Source organism: Pan troglodytes, chromosome 1 (assembly GCF_028858775.2).
Source record: "Pan troglodytes isolate AG18354 chromosome 1, NHGRI_mPanTro3-v2.0_pri, whole genome shotgun sequence".
Lineage (NCBI taxonomy): Eukaryota > Metazoa > Chordata > Mammalia > Primates > Hominidae > Pan > Pan troglodytes.
Genome location: NC_072398.2, coordinates 109,449,445 through 109,474,613, shown reverse-complemented (window position 1 = coordinate 109,474,613; position 25,169 = coordinate 109,449,445). Strand labels below are relative to the sequence as shown.

Genomic DNA, 25,169 nt, shown 5'->3' with positions numbered 1-25,169 from the left:
AAGACACATGATGACACAATAAGGGAAAGATCTAGAACATTTTTAACTATTAATGCACAGGAAGTCTGCATTTAAACAGAAAATCTGGAAATAATAAATTGATATTAAAATTACTGAGGGTCTAAGATGATGAATCATAACACCAACTGTCTCTGAGGAAAAGTACTATTGTTTTAGGGCAGAAGCTGAGCTCTTGTCACAATTTCTAGGGGAAATACGAAAAAAACCTTCCACTTTTCAGTAAGTAAAATTTGGGCTCTTTGGAGATTTGAATATAACTATTTTAGACGTATCAGAATATTATTAAAGTACCGTAATAAAAATATCTGTGAAAACTGTGGGGAAAAAACATAATAAATAACATACAAGATATATACTGTGCTCTATCTGCCTTGGCACTCCTTTTCTCGTAGTATTTAAGAGTTTTTAGCAGTGCTCCTCCAATGCAGTCCACGAACCTGCAGCATCACTATCACCTGGAAACTTGTTAGAAATGCAAATTCTTAAGTCCCACCTATACCTCCTAATTTCTTTCTCTGGAGTTGAGCTCCACAATCTACATCTTTAAAAAGCTATTCAGGTGATTTCTTTTGCACGTAAATTTAGAGAAGCAGATCTAGAAGAATACAACCATTAATCTTCTTGAGTTGAAAAATCTCCTGTAATTTCCATCATCTCCATTATTCTATTACCAGCAGTGCATAATTTTTTTTCTGAGGTATAATAAAGACCAATTCTCCCAAATCACAAAGAAGTTAAAAAGAAAACTCAAAGATCCTAGCCTCTTGCCAAAGACTTAAATAATTTAGAATAATTTTGTTAGGTCTATTTTAGAAACAATTTCTGTAGCACACAGCAGGACCTTTCTAGAAAGATGTGTATTTACTTCAGTGGGCCTAACAATTAGAATAGTGGAGTATAATCCTTTCACAACATAAGAAAACATAAGAAAATATTATGGGGTCAAATAACATAGGCAAAAAAGAGTCTATCTTCCTCTAAAAACTGACTACGGGGATTCTGAGCTACTGGTATCTGAAATGCAGCACAAGTCAACTAAGAGTTTTTAGCCTTGAGGAGAAAACACATAGAAATGAGGAAAAATTAACAATTTACTATGGGGCAGGGCATGGTGGCTCACGCCTGTAATCCCAGCACTTTGGGAGGCTGAGATGGGTGGATCACTTGAGGCCAGGAATCGTAAGCCAGCCTGGCCAACATGGTGAAACCCCATCTCTACTAAAAATACAAAACTTAGCGGGCATGGTGGTGCATGCCTGTAATCCCAGCTACTTGGGAGGCTGAGGCAGAAGAATTGCTTGAACCCAGGAGGCAGAGGTTGCAGTGAGCCAAGATTGCGCCATCGCACTCCAGCTGGGTGACAGAGGGAGATGCCATCTCAAAAAAAAAAAAAAAAAAAAGAATTTACTTCTTAAATATTGTGAAATTAATATACCCTGTACTATTATGAGATTGTTTATTCTCACCATGACCTCTGAAAAATGCGATCTTTTTTCCCTCTTAACTCAGATTTTACAAAAACTAAGAGTAAACATGTTGAGTGTAAGTTTCCCCATACCTTGACTGGAAATGCAAAATATCACTCAAGTCTTAACAATTTAGAATCAAAATCGAAACACTCACAACCCCTACTCCTTTCTCTCAAAATTATCAGATTATTAAGGAAAAGAAAATGTATGTAATGAAGTTAATGGATACATGTATTGTTTAGGCACCCTTCCAAATGCAAGGTTTTCAAGAAATGTGTCATACTTTGATGATTAATGTAAAACTGTGGTCTAAGGCCAGGCGCAGCAGCTCACACGTATAGTCCCAGCACTTTGGGAAGCCAAGGCAGGATGATTGCTTGAGCCCAGGAGTTTGAGACCAGCCTGTGCAACACAGCGAAACCCCCATCTCTAAATAAGTAAGTAAATAAATAAAACTGTGGTTTAGGTAATAAATAGAAGGAAAGAAACTAACAGAGTTGACTGTAAAATATATAAATATACACACATCTATAGTCTGCAAATGCTTCCTATTTGCAGACTATAAATGCACTACATGACACTTGTCTGATCTGTGCATTAATCCTTACTTGGCTTTCCTGCTCCCTGGTGCTCACAGACTGAAGCAGGCCTTGAATCTCCATTTCATGTTCCAGCACTTGTTTGTTTCGATCACTTAGAAGGTCCTGCAGCATCCTTTCCTTTCGCTGTAGACGCTGGCACAGCTCCTCTGCTATCTCACTCTGCCCTGGTCCAAGTTTGCAGAGCAATGTTGCACTAAGATCCTAATGCAGAAAGGATACTGTAAGCTTCTGGAGGAAAGAAATGCCTCTGCTAAATATCAAAGGGCTTATAAGAATCTATCATAGAAGAAAGAGGTGTGAGATTCTTGAGAATAAGTATCACGTTTTACTCATTTTTGTTTTACCCGATCTAGCACAGGCCTGCTACACAGAAGTCTCTAAATACATGTCCCAGGAATGAATACAAACCATACAGAAAACTATCTCTGGTGGCCACTTACATACATATTGTTTTCTGAAATAAGTCTTTTTCCTATTTGTTCAGGGCATGTAACAATTAACGTTAGATGAGGATAAATGGACACTCAGTTCATTTATTTGTTTTCTCCCCAGTGTAACTTAACAGGGGGAAGCATAAAACGATAAGCTGAAAGGAATACTAAACACTATATTTGCTATCATAGCGATGGTTTCTATTTCTGTACTAACCGATGGCACATGGTGGAGGAATGGAGCCATACTGCCTAGGTTGATACTGGATCTGCTACTTATTAGCTATGTTAGCTTGGACAAGTTACTTAGCTTCAGAAGTCTGTTTCCTCCTCTATAAAAAGGAATAATAGAAAGTGCCTCATGGACTTGTGAGGATTCAATGAGTTAATATCCATTAGGATCTTAAAACAGTACCTGACCCAGCATGAACACTGTAACTAATAAAGGTTAGCTATCATGTTAAAGATGCAATTTTTGGGTCTCATTAATTCTCACATAAGTTCTTTGAGAAAGTTAATTGCCAACTTAAGTTTCTAGACGTGGGGAAAAAAAAAAATCCCAGTGAAAGTCAATGACTTGCCCAGGCACAGAATGAAATTAAAGACTTGGGTCACAGGCCTCCCGATCTGAAGAGTCCTAATCCAAGGCTGAGATTACATAATCACTGAACCAACTGCCTTAAAGTTAACTGAAGTCTTGCCTCCACTTCTTTGTTCCTATCATGAAGAGACGTCTGTAACTGCTGAATGATACTCTCTTGTTCCTTCTGCCAACGACTAAATTTGGTTTCCATTTCTTCTTTCAGCCACTGGAGGTTTTGACAGGTAGTAGATAACTGTTCCACTTCCAGGCCTTTGGCCCTCAGGAGACTCTCCATACTCTACAGCCATAAAGAGAGCAATAATCATTCAAAATGATTACCCCATACTCCTCAGGATAAACAAGAAATTAGATCCACTTTTAAATAATCTCCCATCAATTTTTTTTATTTGCAAGATGAGAACATTGATCTAACAATGCCATACTAATCTATTTTTTTTGGTTTTTAGAAACTTTTATCTAGTTTGTGGAGAGATTAAATATAGAATATATGATAAAAGGAAGTATTTTGGAGGAAGTGCACTATACTATAAAGGATTTCTCGAAAAAGTGGCAGATAGATACATAAGCTCTAAAATAAATATGCAAAAAAGTCCACAGTAAATATAGATAAACAAGTGTTCTAATTATGGCAATTCATGGACATGTAGATAATATTAATGTAGAAGACACAATTTAATAGTTGCACCCTGGTAATCCTTCAGTAAAAGTAAGAGAGAGAGAGAGAAGACTGTGTGTGTATGTATACTTATGTATGAACAAGAATTGGAAATAAATCAGAACTATGTAAACAGAAATCAATATTTACTGGCTCTCCTCACAAAGTTCATATTACAAAAGAAAAGTAGAAGCGCTAAAATCTCTCACTTGCTAATTGACAATGATGGAACTAGTAACTGCTCTTTTTGGTTTTCTTCCCCCTTATAAAGCAAAATCCCTGGTTTTCAGAAAATGATGGAAGGGGGTCATGCTTCAGGCTCAGGATACAAGTGGGAGAGGAACACCAAGTCAGAGATAGGTTTTGCTCTTACTTGCATAGTAGCTTCATTGGAGGAGAGGACGCCGCGCAGTCTCTCTAAGTCATGATCTCGCTCTCTCACAGCAAGACGAAGCTGGCGCAGTTCTTTTTCTTTCTCTTCTAGAGCAGAGAATTTTTCATCTATAGCCCGCTGCAAGGAAAGGAAGACTCCTAAAGCTCTGTAAGATTTACTATCCTGATCACTCTTATTCAACAAGATGGCAGAATAGAAAACCAAATCCCAAAGCAGCAAATTTAAGCAAACACAAATTTCTATAATACCTATGTAGATAGAATAATCCATAGCATAGTGGGCGAAATGATGATACATACCTCCAGAGCAACAGCTTTATCATGTATTCGCTGGTGAAGTTTCTCAAGCAACATTTCATTTGCTTCAAGGGTTTTGTCTGAGTTATCTCGATACTGTAGGAGCTCCCGAAATTCCTGAGACCAAAAATAGTTTCTTTTATTCTTTTATGCAATATTAACTAAATTACCAAGTAATTTGCTAGTTATTCAGGATAAAAAAAAACAAGATGTGATCACCCTCCTCAAAAGTAACAAGTTTAGCAGAGATAACAGACATATAAACTGTAAACTATTCTGCAACATACAACAGACACAACACATAGAATTAACTGTTGTGCAACATACGCTAGCCACCAGGGGAACACAGGATGCACTGCCTAACTCTGCCTGCAGGTGTCAGTAAAGACCTCACAGAGGAGGTAATATTTGCAGTGAGTCTTAATTAAAGGACTAGGATTTCCTAAGTGAAGAAGGGAGAGGAGGACATGTTAGAGAAAAAAAAAATATGCACACTATGCATACAATGAAAAAATTGTACATTCAGTGAAATGTAGTGGATTCAATGTGACTGAAGCTTAGAGTAGGTGGCAGAACAGATCAGTCTCTTCTTAATGCTCCATCTTCCCCTCAAACTTTTATTCTATCATCAAAATTACTCTGTGGAAGTTTCTGTACAGTTTGTCTTCATCTATTAAACTGAGATCAGTAGCCAAATCTTTTGTCTTCCCAACATCCAGAAAAGTGTTTGATTCACAGAGGTGCTTAATAACTATTTTCTGAATATTAAGTCTTTATAAAAGACTTCATAAAAGACTGCTTAAGTCAGGGCTATATGTACTGTTTCTTATACTTGTTAGTAAGCATCTTAATTCACAAATTATATTTTCTATTTATTTTAAATCCTCCTGATTCCCACCTCTCTCAATGTTTTCCATATAGCAGGGACTCAGCACAGGTGGATTAATATCTTAAAATTATATAAACAAATTTCAGAGTTCTATGAGCCCAGTTTTCATTGAAATCATGTAAACTCACCTGAAGCAACTGCTCCTTGTGACTCAGACTATGGTTTAGGTGCTGGATGTTCTGTTCCTGGGTTCGAATCTCATTGTATTTTTCAGCCTCCCAGGCACGAAGCTGTTGGCTTTTATTCTGCAATTCTTCTTGTAGCTGCTGCAAGGCTTTTCGCAATTCCTGAATTAAACATATTACCTTTTTAAAGAGATCTAAAATTGTCACATGGTTATTAGATACAGAGGCCTTAAAATTTTCAAGGTATATAAACTGAAAGAGGAGTAGAGGGTGCCATTATTAAAATTGCTATAGAAGTATTATACATGAATTGAATAGGATATGGAAAATTGTAAAAGTTGTGAATGGGGTAGGAAGTAAGCTTGATATTATAGTTCAATACTTATTTTTTGGCTTAAAAAGAATACATCTATAGAACCATTAAGTGAGAATCTGTCCTACGGTAAACCTGGATTATTTACAATAAGCTCAAGGATAAACTATTCCTATCATCCTTTTTTCTAAAGATCTCATAGAGACCATCACTCTTCTTTCTTAGTTTGCCATATTTATTTTTCTAATAATAAAGTCAGTAATCTTTAAATCATCTGTTACTTTAGAAAGCTACCAAAATACATATTCTCAACTAAACAAATCTTGGGGAAATGTTTCCTTTAGCTAAATAACAAAAAGTTAAGAATTATTTCTACCTCCATCCCTCCACCACTCCCCGACCCTGCCCAGACATCTGAAATTTTAATATTTCTTTTTTTTGAGATGGAGTCTCACTCTGTTGCCCATGCTGAAGTGCAGTGGTACAATCTCGGCTCACTGCAACCTCCGCCTTCCGGGTTCAAGCATTTCTGTGCCTCAGCCTCCCAAGTAGCTGGGATTAAAGGCTCCTGCCACCACGCTGGGCTAATTTTTGTATTTTTAGTAGAGACGGGGTTTCACCATCTTGGCCAGGCTGGTCTTGAACTACTGACCTCATGATCCACCCACCTCGGCCTCCCAAAGTGCTGGGATTACAGGCGTGAGCCACTGTGCCCAGCCAAAATTTTAATATTTCAAAAGGAAATTCAGGGCTAATATTTGATCTCCAAACCACTAAACCAGGGAGATCCTTCAAAAATTACACTTTTAAACCTGAGCGTTAAAGAGCTTAAGAAGAGACCACACACACAAAAATCTTTTAAATCTTAAACAAACACATACACTCTGACCTAACAAGACAAAGGAACCATTTAAGAATTGTGTATTTTGGCCCAGCGTGGTGGCTCACGCCTGTAATCTCACCACTTTGGAAGGCCAAGGTGGGCAGATCACCAGAGGTCGGGAGTTTGAGACCAGCCTGACCAACATGGAGAAACCCTGTCTCTACTAAAAATACAAAATTAGCCAGGCGTGGTGGCGCATGCCTGTAATCGCAGCTACCGGGAGGATGAAGCAGGAGAATCGCTTGAACCCGGGAGGTGGAGGTTGCAGTGAGCCGAGATTGTGTCGTTGCACTCCAGCCTGGGCAACAAGAGCAAAACTCTGTCTCAAAAAAAAAAAAATGAAAGAAAGAAAGAAAAGAAAAGAAGGAGAGAGAGAGAAAGAAGGAAAGAAAGAAGCCGGGCGCAGTGGCTCACGCCTGTAATCTCAGCACTTTGGGAGGCTGAGGCGGGCGGATCACGAGGTCAGGACATCGAGACCATCCTGGCTAACACGATGAAACCCCGTCTCTACTAAAAATGCAGCCCGGCCAGTGCCTGTAGTCCCAGCTACTCGGGAGGCTGAGGCAGGAGAATGGCGTGAACCCGAGAGGCGGAGCTTGCAGCGAGCCGAGATCGCGCCACTGCACTCCAGCCTGGGTGACAGAGCGAGACTCTGTCTCAAGAAAAAAAAAAAAAAAAAAAAAGAAGGAAAGAAAGAGAGAGGAAAGAAAGAAAGAAAAGAAAAGAATCGTATATTTATTATTCAAAAATAAAAAATAAAAAACAGGGCTGATTATTATGCATGTCATTCCTCTGACCTTAGTGGTTCTTCCCCACTTTTCTGCCTGGTTTTACCCATCCTTCAAGAATAACCTCAGATGTCTCCTCCTTCATGAAGTTTTCCTTGATTCCTTTTCCTTGACTCCTTTCCTAGATATTCCTGTAGGACCCCATATATACATCCCCTTCAGAATTTACCACACTGAAACTCAGCTTATGTGACTGTCTCTCTTACTGAACTATAAGTAACTTAAAAGAAAGGAGCCTGTGCTATTCATCCTTGTATTTCCAGGGCACAACTCAATACGGCAGTCGCCCCTTACCCACAGGGGATACATTCTAAGACGCCCAGTGGATGCCTGAAACCAGATGGCACTGAAGCCTGTGTATACTGTTTTTTCCTGTGCATAGATAACTATGATAAAGGTTTACATACAAATTACACACACTGACAGATTAACAATAACAATAAAATAGAAGAATTATAACAACATGCTGTAACAAAAGTTACGTGAGGGAGGCCGAGGTGGGCAGATCACGAGGTCAGGAGATCGAGACCATCCTAACACGATGAAAACCTGTCTCTACCAAAAATACAAAAACAAAATTAGCCAGGCATGGTGGCGGGCGCCTGTAGTCCCAGCTACTCTGGAGGCTGAAGTGGGAGAATGGCATGAATACAGGAGGCGGAGCTTGCAGTGAGCGGAGATCGCGCCACTGCACTCCAACCTTGGCGACAGAGCGAGACTCTTGTCTCAAAAAAGAAAAGTTACGTGAATGTGGTCTCTCTTAAAATATCTTAATGTTTTTTGTCTGTGGTTGACCCCAGATAACTGAAACCATGGAAAGTGAAACTGTGGATAAAGAGGGACTACTGTAACTAGCATATGGTACAAGGGCAGCAAGTGTTGAACTGAAATACTTAGATTATGCAACTGACTCAAAGGTTCAACACAAACTGTCCTGCTAAAAAGTTATGATCAGGGCAAAGTCAGCATTTAGGGCAATAAAATAGTTAATGATTTACCTGGTTATGTTTCCAAGAAGCCTCTTTCTGCTGTTCACTCTCGTGTGCTGCAGCCTCTACAAATTGCACACATTGTTTGGCATCAGCCAGTTGGCGCTCTTTCTGTCGTACCACCCTCTGGAGCTTCTGTATTTCAAGTTGGCTGCAGAATAAAGCACTCTGAAGATCAAGCAGAGCTACCTGTTGCTGAGCTGGAGAAGTACCCTCTGAGCTCTGAAAAGAGAGTAGAAATCACAATCACAAGGAGGGCAAGCACTGAGCTCCCACAAAGACTGAAAATAAAATCAAGACTGCAACCAAAATGGCACATCCCCAACTGAAGTCTCTCCTGTCCTATGTGACCCTCACATACGTGAAGTTGTCCAAGCTGGCTTTGGTGCAGCATTTCTCGAAGCTTTGCCATTGTGTCATTTTGACCTTCAATTACCTGGTACAACTCCTCAGTCTGAAAATGAGAGAGGGAATATCAAATATGTTAGTAAACTAATTATAAATTCCATTATATCACCTGTACACATTTTAGTAACAGGACTATTCCAAAATATCAATTGAGATTAAGCTACAACTTCTCCAGGCTAAGATATGTTAGTCTGACAATATCCATTTTGACAAAATATAAAATACTTGTCTACTTTGAAGGGACCAATTGTTTCCACACAGGTCCTTGATTGGTAAATATTTTACCTCACGTTCCCTGCTTTTCAGAGTTTCCTTGAGGTTCTGAATTGTACCATCTTGCTTTTGAGACGACTCCTGAGCACACTTTAGTTCATAGCTCATTTCATTAAGTTTCTCTTGAAGTATCTGAATTCAGCAAAGAAAAACAGTTTTTTAGGTCAATGATGTCTTTTAGCCTCAAATGAATAAAGCCTTTCCTCAAATCTACGATTTAAAGAATTTCTTAGGGTATATTACCTTGTTATTTTTCCTACATAGAGTAACCATTAAAGTGGTAAGTCAATCAGCAACAAAAAGTAGCAGGAGAAATGAAATACTTCCTTCAATACTAAATTGTCTCAATTTTCATGCACTGTGATCTCTCTATGATGGCAGCCATACTAGGAACTTGTCCACATGGACCACGTAGGCAAGTGGTTTCTAATATGGATCCCTTATACAAGGACCAAAGGGCTTCTGCTATCTAGCATAGGAGAGGGCACTATAAGGGCACCCAGGCCACAAGTTCAGCATCCCAAATTGTAGCAATTTTCTTCTAAGCCAGACATTAAAATTCATGGGCTAGAAAGTAGTAACAAGTTAAGCTAAAATAAAAAACACAGACCTCCTATCTCAGTGCCTTTTACAGTGAAAGATTGCATGCAAGTGTTTTTTTGAGACAGAGTCTCTCTCTGTTGCCCAGGCCTGAGTGCAGTGGCATGGTCCTGGCTCACTGCAACATCCACCTCCTGGGTTCAAGCGATTGTCTTGCCTCAGCCTCCCGAGTAGGTGGGATTACAGGCGTCTGCCACAACGCCTGGCTAATTTTTTTTTATTTTTTAGTAGAGACAGGGTTTCACCATGTTGGCCAGGCTGGTCTCGAACTCCTGACCTCGTGATCCGCCTGCCTTGGCCTCCCAAAGCACTGGCATTACAGGCATGAGCCACTGAGCCGGCCTGCATGCAAGTTTTAATTACACACCTGAAAAGCACCAGAAATTATGATCTGTACAGAACAAGCTAAAATCTTCATAAGAATAAAGGGAAGAACTACACTTTTACATGAAATATTCCCTAGAGCACAAGGAGTACACAGTATTCATCTCCCAAGTCCTACAAAGGTTGACAGACTCAGGCTAGAGCCAGTCACATCCTCAGGAAAACCTTGTCATCTCCTAGGGCATAGTACTAATCATACCTTGTTGGTGGCCTCTGTTTGCTGGATTTTTTCCTGGAGTTCTGCCAAGTGGGAATCAGATACAGACTGCTGAGTTATAGTGGTCTCATGTGAATTCAGCTTTTGTTGTTTCAGCAACTCTTCAGTCATGGGCTAGGAAGAAACAGCAAAACGAGTAAGGTGAGTTAAACATGGCCAACAAAATTTTTTTTTTGTCTTCAAAAATGTCTGTTGCATCTTTTGCCAGAGATTTAGAGAATCAGATTTGTTGCATAAATTATCAGTATGAATTCCTAAAGACAGGTCTGTTTCTTATTAAGAACACTGATTCACCTCCATTTGTACTATGCTCCCCAGCTTCCCTCTCCACTTTTCTCTACCAATTCACACAAACACTACATGTTTATTCAGCGAAAGCAAGTAATTCAGAGTTCAATGAGAAGGGGAGGATTTAATAAAGGAAATGCTTACAATGACCAAATATTTGCTTTATTCTATTTTTAATCAAGGAGTTGAAAAGGCATACTCATCAAACTTACACTTCCTGAGAGAAGTTACATTCCGGCTACCTTTCTTACAACATGCTTGTTTCACATTATTGGAAAAAATTGGCAGATTTTGATATGGACTATATATTAGGTAACAGTATTTTATCAATGTCTAATTTTCTAAATTTGATAATTGTATTATAATTATATAAGAGATGTCCTTGTCCTTAAGAAATAATGCTTAAGTATTTAGGGTAAAGGAGTATACTATCTACAACTAATTCTCAAATGGTTCAAGAATTTTTAAAAAATACTGTGCAAATACAGACAGTGGGAGAGTTTATAAAGCAAATGTGACAAAATATTTGCAACTGGTAAATCTGGGTAAAGGGTATATGGGAGTTCTTGGTATTTCTCTTATAACATCTCTGTACATTTGAAATTATTTCAAAATAAAAAGAGAAAAATTAAAATAAATTTAAAATAGATGTGCCTAAAGGCAGATTTATAGCATAAGCACAGATAAATAATCCATAGTGAAATGGGAAAGAGATATGTTTTATAGGAATATCAATTCACTTAAAAGATTCAGGAGAAAAAAGTATGATTTTATATATGGGACAATTTATATATGGAACAATGATTTATATATGGGACAATAAGATAAACTTATTGAACTATTCTTAGTAATCATTACAAGCTAAGGATGTTAAAATAAAACTACAAATTTACTGCGGCAATTAAATTTGATCTTCCCGCCTCCATACCTGCTTCCATTCCAATTAGGAATATAAACTCATTAAGAGAGAAAAGGCAACTGCTATTCATTTTTTGTTTCCCTCACACTTTCAGACTTGATTACCACCTTCAAGGCAGTGGAGTTACAGCTTACCTTAAATCCCTTCCTGCCAGCAACTGACTGGAAGCATAAAAATTGCAGAAGAAAAATCTTTTCTATTCCTCCAGTGCTATTTATCAACTTTTCTAACACCTACTAAATGCTATAATAAGCAAAGCACCATGTGAGGCACTGTGAGGAATACAATGCTGACATAACATATATCTGTTGCACACTAACTATGTGCTAGGCACTGTCTTGAAGATAGAGTATCATGCAAGACAAAGTCCCTGTGCTCTTGAAACTTATATTTTGCAGGGGTTGGAGTGGGGAGTACATGATAAACAAACAAAGAAATGCAAAAAATATTATGGACAAGCCCTGTGCGGCAAAACAGGAAAGCATAATACAGAGTGGGTGGTTAAATTACCCTAAATTGTTTGATCAGAGAAAGGTCTTTATGAGGCAGCATTTAAATAGATATCTGAAGGAAAAAGAATCAGTCCTGCAAAGATCAGCAGAACAATCCAGGCAGAAAGAACAGCTAATGGAATATGAGCCTGGAAAAGAGAAAGGCCTCTGTGGCTAGAATAGCACTCTCCAATAGAAATATAATGTGAGCCATGTATGTAATTTTTAATTTTCTAGTAGCTTCAATGAACAAAGTACAAAATAAATAGGTAAACTTAATTTTAACAAAATATTTTATTTAACCCAATATATCCAAAATGTTATCATAAACATGTAAATAATATAAAAATTATTAATGAGATAACATTATTATCTGAGATAATATTACATGATTTTTCGTAAGTCTGAAATTCAAGGTATATTTTATACTCACAGCACATCTCAATTTGGACTAGCCACATTTCAAGGGTTCAACAGCTCCTAAGACTAGTGGCTAGCTTACTAGATAGCACAGGGCTAGAGCATAGTGGGCAAAGGGGACAGGGAAACTCAATGAGGTGGAGAGGCAGGCAGGCCCCAGGTCACATCCAGCTTCAGACAACAAAGTTAATGAACTGGATTTCATTTTAATTGAAATGAGAATAGACTGCAGTTTTTTAACAGGTAATCATACAGAAGTTTTGAAAAGATCATGCTGTGGTGAATGAATTATTGGGGAGCACCAAGAGAAGCAGAGAGACCAGGTAGGAGGCTGCCGCGGTAGTGCAGGTGAAAGACATTAGTAGCTTGGATCCTGGTGGTTAGTAAAGGGAGGGGGAAATAAATGGATAGATATGGATATGTTTTGAAAGTATAGCTAACAGGACTTGCTGGTGGACTGGACAGAGGGAGAGGGAAAAAAGCAGCAAGGATAATGACTTCTGGAAAAATTATTTGAGATATTTGTTGTTGTGGGTATAACAGGAAGCCTTCACCTGAGGCAATATGAACTGTGTCACACCATGGGCAAAGTAACCACATTAATAGATGTTTACAATGATTCTAACTAATAAATACATTCATCATTTACTTAATGATAAAACCATCTCTATAAAATTTGGCTTCTTACTTCTTCAGCGTAAAACAACAGTAACACCTACAGTAAGATACTTTGAAATTCAAACTACAACAGGCAGAATTAAAGAAAATAGCTTCAAGTTTAAAATGGCAAGGAAGGTGGTCATATTTATTTACTTTAAACCAAACAATCTTACAGTGGTGAAGGAAACTTTATAAACTAACCATCTGATCCAATCCTATTTTACATACAAGGAAATGGAAACTTAGAGAAGTAATTAGTCCAAGGTTTCATGGGAAATCAGGAAAAAGATCCAATTAAACTGAACTGGATTTCCACTCAGGTTGGGAATGTATCTCTCATTTCTATAAACCCATTGCCTACCATAATGCCGGGAATACTGCAGAGATCAAAAGTTTTTGTTTAATGAACAAATAAGAACAATAAAAACAAACAAAAACGGGCCTTTAGTGGCTCTCTTAGAAATAAGACTGTATATAACATATATTCAAACAGCAACTTTAAAGCCAAAGAATGCCACAGGAAAATACATAATGTATTTGAATCTCATATGAATCAATCTTGACATGAATAATAATAAGAAACCTCTTTTTCTATAAATAATGTACTGACCTAAAAGTTGGAAGATATTTGTTTCTTCTTTATTTGTAATAATTTACTATTTTGCATCTCAGAAAAATGTCCTTGCAGGTAACAGTCTGCCGACAGAGCACTTAGCAAGTCCCACTAAGCCAACAACATAATGAATTCTTGTGAAGTATCAAGTACATAAAACAGTCACTCCTACAATGATAGTGTAGCCCATGAAATAAGTAATACCTGATTTGGTAGAATCAGTGTTACTCTCTAGACACTCAGGTACTAAAATCATGTGGAAATGATAATATAATTTTAAATTAAGTCACTTTTGACTCAGAATTAGGAAAAAGGCTTTCCAGTATCAGAAAAGAGAACTGCTTCCAGGCCTAGTGTTGCACAATATGAGACTTTTTTTTAGGCTAAGGCCAGTTTTTAGACTTTTTGTGTTAACAGCAGTTTTCTTGGCACTTTCTAGTCCTCACAGTAGTGAGTTATAGATCTCAAACTGCTATAATTGTCAACCCTATTGTTAATAATAGGAGACAGACAAGAACCATTGACTACCATAAAATTAAAGGCCTAATCTTTTACCAGCATCTAATGCCAACATCTTCCAAAGGGCCTGATCCACTTCACATAACTAAAATATGAGTGGGATAAATTTACCATAGTCACAAAGGAGCAGACCTTGGCATTGCAAGGTTTAAGGCAAAGATCTTCTCTTCTTTGAATTTAGATAGAAAGGGAAATTGCACATGGGCCAGAGCTCATTGCTGTTTACTAAGGGACCACATCCCTCCCATCATAGCTTTTCTAGTTCAGGGCCAGACAATAAAGAAGGGAATTACCAGCTAGAAGAAGGCTTCAAACCTTTCTTTAGATATCTGAACAGCCTTAGGTCCTCATACATAAATTCTGTAGAAGGGAAATAAATTACTTTGTATAATATCAGAATATCAGTAAGCAGAACTACACTGTTGCTATTTTTCTTTAATAAATAAGAAAGGAACAAAGAAAAAGACCGAAAGAAGGAAAGAAAAAAAAGAGGAAAAGCAATCAGGAGGAATCCTGATGTCAATATTTAATAGTGCATAAAATATGGTAAGTGGAGGATTAAACAAAGGAATCAAAATAACCTTACAGAACAATCTTGCTCTTTAAGATAAAAGGTTTTCTCCATATTTGTGGCAGAACTGAACTAAAGGAAACATTTTTTTCTTTCATGGTTTCGTGTTTCTACAAACGAAAAAAGAGAACTACCAAAAAAAATTACATTATTTCTATTCTTTCCATATTTGTTCAGAGAAATAGACAAAAACCAGTCTGCCATTGTCCCATATAGCACTGGTTTTGTCATAAGGCTCTTAAGGAGCTTAAAAGTAACCAGATTTAAACAATAGATACACTGTCCATTTTATTTACAAACATGTTGGGCCCAATTCATCTATTTTCCCTGACATCCTAAATTATTAGAGAAAATGGCATAATAATTAAATGCCACATTTCTTGAAGCTGACTGACATTTTCTCCCACCTCCTAATTTTTGTTTTTCTAGAAACAGTAAACAATGTAAGTCAGGTCACAGCAGAAAGGTCATACACTACCATCTCAAAGCTCTAATGTCCAAATTTAGTGAAGTAAAGGGACTTGACCTAAAGATACAGTTACCATAGTTTATATGTGTTCATTCAGATGACAATTTTTTTCACATAATCTCTATAAAGAATCCTCCGAGCATCCTTAGGTTAGAGAAAGAGGGCCCCTGGTTTAAAATAAGTACTTACTTAAATTAATATACTTCAGACAATGGGGTTTAATGTATAGAATTAAAGTGTCTTGCCTGAGAATGGTCAGAAATCTTTGTCTCTGCATGGGCTACGTTAGTTAAACAAGGAACTTTCCATATCTCCAAATTGAGAGACTGCCTGAAGATGATCTTTAAAATCCTTCTCCACTCCAAAATCCAGTCACCAAAATACAGTATTTTATTTAAATACGGAGAAAAAAAGATCTTGTTTTGGCTGTTATTTTCTCAGTCTTTATGTAACGTTCTACAATATTGGTCATATTTGGTGGCAGGCTGGGGGGAAGAGTTTATTTCCCATCCATCCTGGCCCAACTAATTTTAGACCCTAATATGAAAACATCATGTTTAATTTGTAACACCTATGTCTAGTCACAGAAATACTGTAAAGCCCAAATTTAGCTGCGAGGCTCCACTGAAAGAAAAAGCAAAAGAAAAGAAGTTCACAGTGTTAAGCATACAGTGCTTAACATTTTATACAAAATGAAAATGCACTGACTTTTTACCTTTCATGACACTTTCATCTATGCTGTTTCTCATCTATGCTGCTTCTCATAATTTTGTGTAAATTTAAAAACTTTTCTTCTGTTTTCTGCTTAGGTTCTTATTGTGATAGACAGTATACATACCATAGAACTACTTTCCAAAAATTTCACGTGGCCATCAACAATGTCACTTATCAAGCTCTAAATTTCTGGAATGACGTTGACCAGTAGCAGGCTTTCTAAAAATGCCTTCTAGATCACATCTACCTTTGTGACAGTATTGTTAAATAAGTTGTATCAAGTAGAACATGCCAGAATGTTTCACAAAGTTTATTGAAGCTAGCATTTACTGTTGCTATAGAAACAAACTACCATAGTTGAATTTAAAAGGTTGGTACAGAATCAATTGGGCAGACACGAATAGCTCAAATTAAGCAATTAAGAATTCAAGACTATAATGAATGAAACTCTCCTCTGATCCAATAATGGGTTAATCCTTTCTTAATATCAAATATCTTCCAGTAGAACTCAGTAGAGTTCTGGCTGTGAACAGTTTATGCCTTAACCTTTTGAGTGACAATACTGTACTTGAATACTTGAATTCCTGTCTCTTTTATGAATGAGTCATCACTAATCCTCAAATGAACTATTAATTCTAATTAATATGGTCCAGATGTTATAATACTTTACTGGTGGATTAATAGGCTTTCCCCAAACCTTTTACCTTATGCTCTAATCATTTACAGGCATTTTGCGGATGAAGGCTTTAATGCTCCAGGAAGAACTAACTAGAGAACTAACTGCCTTACAGAAAACCATTGGGAGGAAACGTCTATAAATCTGAAAACAAGAACAAATTTTAAAAGTTGGAAAAAAAAAGAGGTAAGAGGAAAAGTTCTAGTGCCAGAAATGAGATTAAATGTCTTCTTTTTATAGGAAAAAAGTGAAGTAGGAATCTTTACCTTTTTGTTTTAAAAGGTATACAATTTTGATAATGGGAAAGCCAACAGATTTTACAAAAAGGATTGTGAAAATCAAATTATCTGAGTGCAAATCACGTTTACTAAATGAGACATAGCAAAAGGTGCAGCAGAAATGGGGTCATGACTAATTTTCTCAAGTCCAGAATATTTCTAACCTCCACCTAGACCGAAATCATGTGAAGCCAGAGGCCAGCTAGCTATAATCAGAAAGGCACTATGTAGCCGTTTTGTATACCTGGACCCGGAGCGGCAAATAATCTTCACAGAGATCATCCCACAGCTCCTGCAGGTCTGAAAGCTCCAAGGGATAACTCACAGGTGTCTTGTAAAAGGGTTTCAAAGACCTGTTAAGGAAACCGGAACTAACTCCATCTGTCATGCTAGGGCCAGGCTTGGCTCCAGGTAGGCTGGATTTCACTGGAATCGGAAGCCTGCTCCCTCGGGGGCTCTGGATGGGCTTATAATCAAGACCTTTAATCATGCTAAGAGCTAACTCCAGCTTGTGATTACACCCATGCTGCGGAGCCTGATCATCTGAACAACAGTCACACTTTCCAAGTTCCTTTGCACTTCTCTCAGTCTCCTCATCTTTCTGTTGTGGAGGGCTAGCCTGGACGCTTGCATCCAAAGATTCCACAGAGGAACCAGGCGTCTCTTCTTCCATGCTTTCTCCATCTGGGGGTACCTTTGTGCTTGCTAAGTCGGGTGGCCCAACCTCAGACAACGCTGGTTCTTCAGTGCAAATGCTGGTCGACCACCTGCTAGAAGGGCCGCAGGAGATACTTCTGGCCACCTTTCGAGGTACCTTACAAATGGCTTCATAGTCAGAATCAGCAACCCGCAAAGCGGCACAACCACGGCATCTCCTGGGTCGGTTTCCAGGGCCTTCTGAACCATGGCAGCTGTGTGGCTCCTGGATCTGATCCTCATTCTCCACCCAGCACTCAAACCCTGAATAGGCGAAGTCCTCCTGGAGCAGGGCAGAGTATCTCGCATCGGATAAGACGGACATGTCAACCGTCCCATTCCCCGCCTTGATCTCCGCGCCAGAGTCATCGTTATTCTTCCGATACATACTGGCAATGCAGAACTTGAGGCGATCCTTCTCCAGTAGCAGCTTTTGCAAGCGCTCAATAGAAAGCGCTTCAATCCGGGCAATAACTGTGTCGAATCGATAGATTCGATCAAGCATGAAAGCACACTTGCTGCAAGCGAACTCGGCTTTGCCATCGCGGGGGACATCCTTGCCCAAGACGTGCGAAAGCAGAACCTGGAGATTGAGCTTGGACGCCGTGTGGAAGATCCAGCGCCGCTGGTTTCCACACAGCTCTCGGGCACAGATCCTGCAAATCTCCTTCATCTTCCCTCCTAGCGGGTGGCAAGCTTCCCGAGGCGGCGGCGGCGGCGGCTACTGGGTGACCACTCAATGGCTCTTCGCCGCGCTCTGTCTCCCGCCTCGGTGGTCTCCGGTCAGCATGGCACAGCCCAGTGGGGTCCCCACTCTGCAGGGGCGCACCCCTGCCCCGCGCGCCGACTCCGGGTACCAGAGCCGTCAGCCCCGCCCCTCGGGCAGGGGGCGGGCGTGGAAACGCCTAAGGGGATGCTGAGTGACAGAGGCGCAGGCCGCGCTCCGACCCTGCCATGTCTCTCCCCAGCTGTCTCTCCCGCCAGCCGCCGCGTCCTCAACGTCCTCCCCTTTTAGCAGACTGGGCTCCCGGAGCAGCAGCGGCCGGCCGCGCAGACGCAAAGCCTCGGGGATGGAGGATCAGATTTCAAGATGGCGCCAACGGCTTCGCGTCTGCGGCCTCCACAAGGCTCCTCTGGGAGCTGTAGTCCGGTCAGCGGGCTTCCGGCTCTGCGCATGCGAGGTAGCCAGCGCGACCCTCGCCCCAAATCCGGTTGCACACCTGGCTCACGGCGAGTGCGGAGCAGAAAGCACTGCCGGCGCGGGCCACAGCCAGCCGCTTTCATCTGCTAAGACCTCACCTGAAAGGCGCACCAGTGCCCTCAAGGATCCTCCCACCTCTGCAGGATGTCGAGGCTCCTCCTCGCGGGGAGGAGAAAGCCGAATCCCCTTCTTGCATTCTCGGAGAGTGCCACGTCCTCCGGCTGCCAGCGGGGCAGCGCCGCTAGGTACCGCTGCGCGCCGCCCCCGCTTCCCGCCAGCAGCCTCACCTTTCCCGGCCCCGCCCCGCCTGGGTTCTAAGGCCCTGAGGCTGCGAGGCAGGCGAGGGAAGGCTTGGTAACGGAGGGGCGGGTGGGGCGGGGCCGTGCAACCCTTACCTCGACTCTGAACAGGAATGTCCAGAAAAGAGTAGAGGAGTGTTTCTCCCTTGATGTGGGTGGGGGAGGGTTAGTACCCGTGGGTGACTTGCCCTTCTTTAGATAAAAAAGCACAGAGCAGTCACCTGAGAAAGAGTCCGGCAAATACAATGTGAATCTGGTTAACCAAGATCTTGAAGATAGTAGAAGAGAAATGGGCTTTTTTAAGGATGCAGCCAGCCGCGAGTACATTACCACCATTGAAGTCCCTTTCCCTCAGGTAGAGGGCAGTCATTATTTTAGGACAGGGGACGGTAGACAAACACTAGCGCAAAAGACAGAGCTTCTTTCCGTAAGAGCTCGAGTGTCTGGGAATGCAGCTCGCGCCAGAAAGGACTGGGAACTTCACTGACTTCGGTGAAAACCATGTCTTACTCAGCATTGTACAGTGGTAGGTCCTCCACCCTTGGGTCCAAAACTTAGATTGCACACAAAGAGGAGGGAAGCTGGAGTCCTGACTAAGTAGAATGCTGGTACCTCCGGCCATTTTTAATAAGGAATTATCTTCCTGGCTTGAGAGGCATTCAGACACGTAACAAGAGGAACAACCTCAGCAATCACTTGCAGTCCCCTAGAGCAGGACATTTCCCAGTTCTAATCATGCTAAATTTTTACTAACTTGACCTTGTAAGCTAAGGCCAGCAACATCTAAGTTTTTCTGAACCTCATCCCCAGGACAGAGTCCATACTCCTAAGCCTGAAGACATCCAAATGCCATCTCTGAGAGTTCATAATAAGCCCCCAAACTTCTTATTGAAGACTAAATGAGATGATTTTGAGGAAGTGCTTTAACCGTGTTTCGCTCATTAAATAATAGCTAATATTATTATTTTACTATGAATTGGAATATTTTCAGTAACTTTAAAACATTATGGGGCCCTGCCTACATAAGATTGTATTGTTCTCTTAATCACCAAAGCAAAATCTTGTAGCTCCATTGTAAGAGAAAAGGACAGTTCTTAGAGCTTTGGGCTTAGTAGGTGATATGATTTGAATATATGGCCCCACCAAATCTCGTGTTGAATTGTAATCCCCAGTGTTGGAGGTGGGGCCTGGTGGGAGGTGTTTGGGGCGGTGGTGGGGCAGATCCCTCATGGGTTTGTGCTACCTTTGCAATAGAGAGTGAGTTTTTCTGAGATCTGGTCATTTAAAAGTGTGTGGTGCCTCCACCGCTCCATCTTGCTCCTGCTCTGGCCATGTGACTTGTTTGCTCCCCCTTCACCTTCCTGAAGCCTCCCCAGAAGCCAAGCAGATACCAGCACCATGCTTCCTATAAAGCCTGCAGAACTGTGAGCCAATTAAACCTCTTTTCTTTATACATTACCTGGTCTCAAGTATTTATAGCAATGCAAGAATGGCCTAATATCATAGGCTATAGAATTTTGCATATATAATTTCATCTACTATGTATATTCTGACTCAAAAACCAAGAATAGAAAAGCGGTTCAAGTAAAACTACAGCTGCATTTTTGCCTGCCTCTAGGTATGTGAGCTTCAAAGTTGGAAGAAATTAAGCAACATGCTTTGGAATCTATGGTGATCTATAGAAAGGCAAAGTTTCTGGACTCACCCTGACTGATGGAAAGACAGACTGCCTGCCAGGACACTACCCTGCTGTACCCAGTCTTAAGTATAATAAAGATCTCATTTTTTACTGTCAATGCAAGCCACATTTTCCTATTAGGAAAATGTGAATGAAACAAAGTGCTCTTCAAGAGCAAACCCTGAATTATACTTTGGGTTATTCTCTGTTCCTCAAAAGGATTTTGCATCTAACTGATAGTCTCCAAATTTTAATGACAGTATATAGATAGCTTGGTGTAGACATACAGGTCAATACAAATGGAGAAAAGGCAATTTGCCATTGAAGAATATGTTTGCTTTAAGTAAAGATCAATATACTAAGAAAGCTATACATATCTAGACTTCCAAAAACAGATGGGAATAAACCACTCAGCAATCAGAATATTCGAAGATGGCACTCTGTTCACTTCCAGAGAAAATAGTTCAAAACTGTATCTCAAAGTGGATATAAGCTATTGTACTAGAATTAGTCCCTGTATGAGCATTTGGCATTATAAAATAAGATGTTCCCAATGAAAAGATCACTGGTATGTAGATAATAAAACGTTAAAATAAAAATTTAAAAATAAAACAAAAATTATGTGATAATAAATTTTGCACTCCTTGGTCCTTATCATTATTATCTTGTGGTCAAGAGTTTGCAGTTGAATTGGTTACCTATGGTGGGGCTATACAAGGACATTTACTTTTTATTCTACATACTGTGTATCATTTGAATTTTGGACAATGAATGTTTATTCAGGTATTAATTTTAGATTTTATTTAATTTAGAAAACATTTTATAGTTAAAATAAGGGCTGCCAATTTAACACACTAATGTCAGGGTCTAAGTGGTAAAACTTGAACCTAAAATAAGAATTTTTATACTACATATGATAAATATATAATATAAGAAGATAACTTATATAAACAAAAGTTCAAAGGGGATCCACAAGTTATTAGTAATGGTTATGTCTAGAGAGTGGAATTATGGACATTTATTTTCTTTTTTCCTTATTTTCTATAATTTTTTACATTATGTATTACATACTTTAAATAACTTTAAGTACTTACTGCTTTTGTACTTAAATATATAAAAAGAAAAAAATATAATTGTTACTAAGAAAAAGGTAGATGAAACACATTTTGGTGTATTCATACAATACAATACAGTACTAGCCAGCGATCAAAAAGAATGAACTCAGATACATGCAACATGGATACATCTTGAAAACATTTTAAGTGAAACAAGCCATATGCAAATGAGTACATCCTGTGTGATTCCATTTATTTGAAGTCTGACAACAGGTCTTACAGCCGTACTACCCTGAATGCACCTGATCTTGTCTGAAGTCTAATAACAGACTATAGGAAAAACAGATCTATTGTGATATAAGTCAGGAAGTGGTTGAACGGTGAGAGACAGGGTGAGAAGTGATTGCAAAGGGGCACAAAGAAATTTTCTGAGGTGATGAAGCTGTTCTGTATCTTGTTTTGGATGAAGATAACATAGGTGTATAGAATTGTTGAAGCTCATTGAACTGGGCACTTAGATCTGTAGATTGTATACATATTAGTATATTTCAATTAAAAAGATTAAAAGGAGTAAATAAATTAAAACTATGTATTTCCCTCAAAATTTTAATTTGTGGGATTTCTTTGGTAGAAAGTCACCCGCACTTTAAGAACAGTTTTGAAAATTAGGGAAATGCTATAAAATATAGCACAGAAGAAATTCTGTAAAAGACCCAATTGCAAATTAAAAACTTAAGCCTATCCATATGAGTTTTTTTTTTTTTTTTTTTTTTTGAGACGGAGACTCACTGTGTCACCCAGGCTGGAGTGCAGTGGCACAATCTCGGCTCACTGCAACCTCTGCCCTCCCGGGTTCCACTGCGCCCCACCTTAGGATAATATTTTATATGCATGTGTACACCAAACACTTATGATTGGAGCAAGGCATGTTGTTAAGGTGAGACTTAGGGCTTTTGTAATGATGTAGTATAAAATTATTACTTCTAAAACGTAGTGAAGGCACATAACGAAAAGTTTGAGAATAAGCTTCATATTATGATTAAACAAATTATTAATTTTATATATCAACAGTTCACCCTGAACATTGATTAATAAATACATTTACAAGCACTTACTTGCTTTATGGCCTAGGTTAAGTCACTTATATCTGGCTTTTAATTTCCTAATCTACAATGAAATATGTTGAATTTAAACAGCAGTTTTCAAACTTAAGCATGCATCAGAATCACCTGGAGGGCTTGTTAACATAAATTGTTGGGACCTACCCCCTTGAGTTTCTGACACAATAAGGTCTGGAGTGGGGCCCAAGAATTTGCATTCCTGACAAGTTCCCAGATCATGTTGATGCTGCTATCTGGGAATCACACTTTGAAAACCACTGAATGAGAACTATCCTAAGCTGTATCAGACAACAGATCAGAACTTCTGCAGATAGACAGAAAAGCACACCAATGAAGAACTACTTACAAAATCTATGTTGAATTTAGAGAACTGTATCCGCATGTGGAACAAGATTTCTAAATATTACTGTGGTATGGGGTGTTTTGCACTATCTCTGTTTTGACCTCTAAATTTTGCAGTCACCATAGTCACTTTTGCACCCGCTGTGTGGCAACTGGGTTGTAGTGTTTCTAAGACCTACTTCTGGGCTGAGAGGGAGTTTCCAAAAGAATTGGAGAGGTGGAAAATCCCCATGTCCCAAACCAGTTGTATTAGGTTTCACTGCCCTAGTTATGACATTGGAAATAGCTATTCTAATTACTAAAAACTATGCACCAAAAGAAAAATGTCATTCTGGCAGAGAAACCAAGGCAGATGAGAAAATGCAAGAATGTCAAAGTAAAGCCAGTTAGGCTTTGTGGTAACACACAGGCAGTTGCGTGATTTCCCTGTGCTCTTTGGAAACCTTTAAGAAGTCAGAAACAATCATGCTTTCCATTAATTAACAACACAGCATCTTGAAATGCTTGTTTTAAAGCCAGGAGATTTCCGGTTCATCTGCAGATTATAGTAGTATGCTTCTCAGCAAAATCCATCTAATAGTAAACATTAGAGTCTTTCAAGTTATTAAATACGCATAGGTTGTTAAGTAAATTTTAAAGTATTTGTTAAATCAATCAATGAGCAAGAATGCAAACATACCTTTTTTTCTCTCTTCAATGAGCTTTCAGTTTAGTTAAAAGGGAGAAAAGGTGCACGCTACAGTTAGAACAATTGACTGGTAAACTAAATGGTACTGAATTAAATTTAGTGTGAGTACAGAAAAAGTTGAGGTTAGTATGGGCTGGTATAGTTGAAGGGACAAGAGTGGCACTTGAGATGGGTGTTAGGATGAAGAAGGCCAAGGAAGGGACTCAGCAAAATAAAATAGCTTCAATAAAAGCCACGGAACTTGGGTTAAACACAGTGCTAACCTGTAGGTAAAGAGAGATGTTGGGGATTTTTGAATGACCAGGTTCATCCATCCATACATCTAATCCTCTATAGTTGTTCATTCAAAGAACATGTATCAAGAGCCAACTGTAAGCCAGACACTATGCTATGGAGTGCCTTGCCAATTAGAATTTGGTTAATGTTTTGACAAAGGCAAAAGAATTTGGACTTAATGTTATGGATTTAAGCAGACAATGACATGATGAAAACCTTTTTTTAGGAAGATTACCCAGGCAACAGGATGGATGGTACTTCCTTTTTTTTTTTTGAGACGAAGTCTTGCTCTTGTCCCCCAGGCTGGAGTGCAATGGCACAATCTCGACTCACTGCAACCTCTGCCTCCCAGGTTCAAGAGATTCTCCTGCCTCAGCTTCCTGAGTAGCTGGGATTATAGGCATGCACCACCACACCCAGCTAATTTTGTTATTTATTTATTTATTTTTTTTAGTAGAGATGAGGTTTCACTGTGTCGGCCAGGCTGGCCTTGAACTCCTGGCCTCCCAAAGTGCTGGGATTATGTGCGTGAGCCACCGCGCCTGGCCCTCTGCTTCCCTCTTTTCTAATCTGATGGTTAAGCCCTTAGCATTCCCTTGACTCTGGAACTTTTGCAGAGCAAAGAGCAGAGGCTGTTTGAAGCCAACTGCATTTCTAGACTTTTATGAAATTCCAAGCCCACTGGGAAGATTGAGCCAGATGTCCCATTGGGGAAGAGAGGAGGGAGAAAAGTTTTTGAAGTCAGCGAAGAGGAGAAAGTGACATTTCACCCAGATGGAAAGAGACTGGAGGTCAAAGAGTAACAAGTACCCACCTCCATTCCATATCAGTGCCCTGGAGAAGCAGCAGGACCT

The 25,169-nt window shown here is 39.5% G+C and overlaps 2 protein-coding genes across 51 annotated transcripts in view; one reads left to right on the top strand and one right to left on the bottom strand.

Moving 5' to 3' along the window:
• LOC107966245 (myomegalin) overlaps positions 1-25,169 on the bottom strand; it is a 229,804-nt gene that overhangs the window by 63,697 nt on the left and 140,938 nt on the right. For 35 of the 50 annotated variants that reach the window (XM_054669270.2, XM_054669246.2, XM_054669205.2 and 32 more), the window contains 9 exons: positions 10,324-10,455; positions 9,153-9,272; positions 8,821-8,913; positions 8,469-8,681; positions 5,490-5,648; positions 4,476-4,589; positions 4,156-4,293; positions 3,225-3,404; positions 2,099-2,293 (listed from right to left, as the gene is read on the bottom strand). In XM_054669270.2, coding sequence (XP_054525245.1) covers positions 2,099-2,293; positions 3,225-3,404; positions 4,156-4,293; positions 4,476-4,589; positions 5,490-5,648; positions 8,469-8,681; positions 8,821-8,913; positions 9,153-9,272; positions 10,324-10,455 — 1,344 coding nt within the window. Of the gene's footprint in view, positions 1-2,098; positions 2,294-3,224; positions 3,405-4,155; positions 4,294-4,475; positions 4,590-5,489; positions 5,649-8,468; positions 8,682-8,820; positions 8,914-9,152; positions 9,273-10,323; positions 10,456-17,203; positions 18,329-25,169 lie in introns of those variants that run through there. The other 15 variants (XR_002938775.3, XM_024347773.3, XM_024347770.3 and 12 more) reach the window with 1 other exon arrangement.
• Positions 18,726-21,466, top strand: LOC112204993 (uncharacterized). The gene is made up of 2 exons (XM_024347819.3): positions 18,726-19,101; positions 20,774-21,466. Exons 1-2 carry the CDS (start codon positions 18,726-18,728, stop codon positions 20,779-20,781), a joined length of 384 nt encoding a protein of 127 aa, XP_024203587.1. The 3' UTR covers positions 20,782-21,466.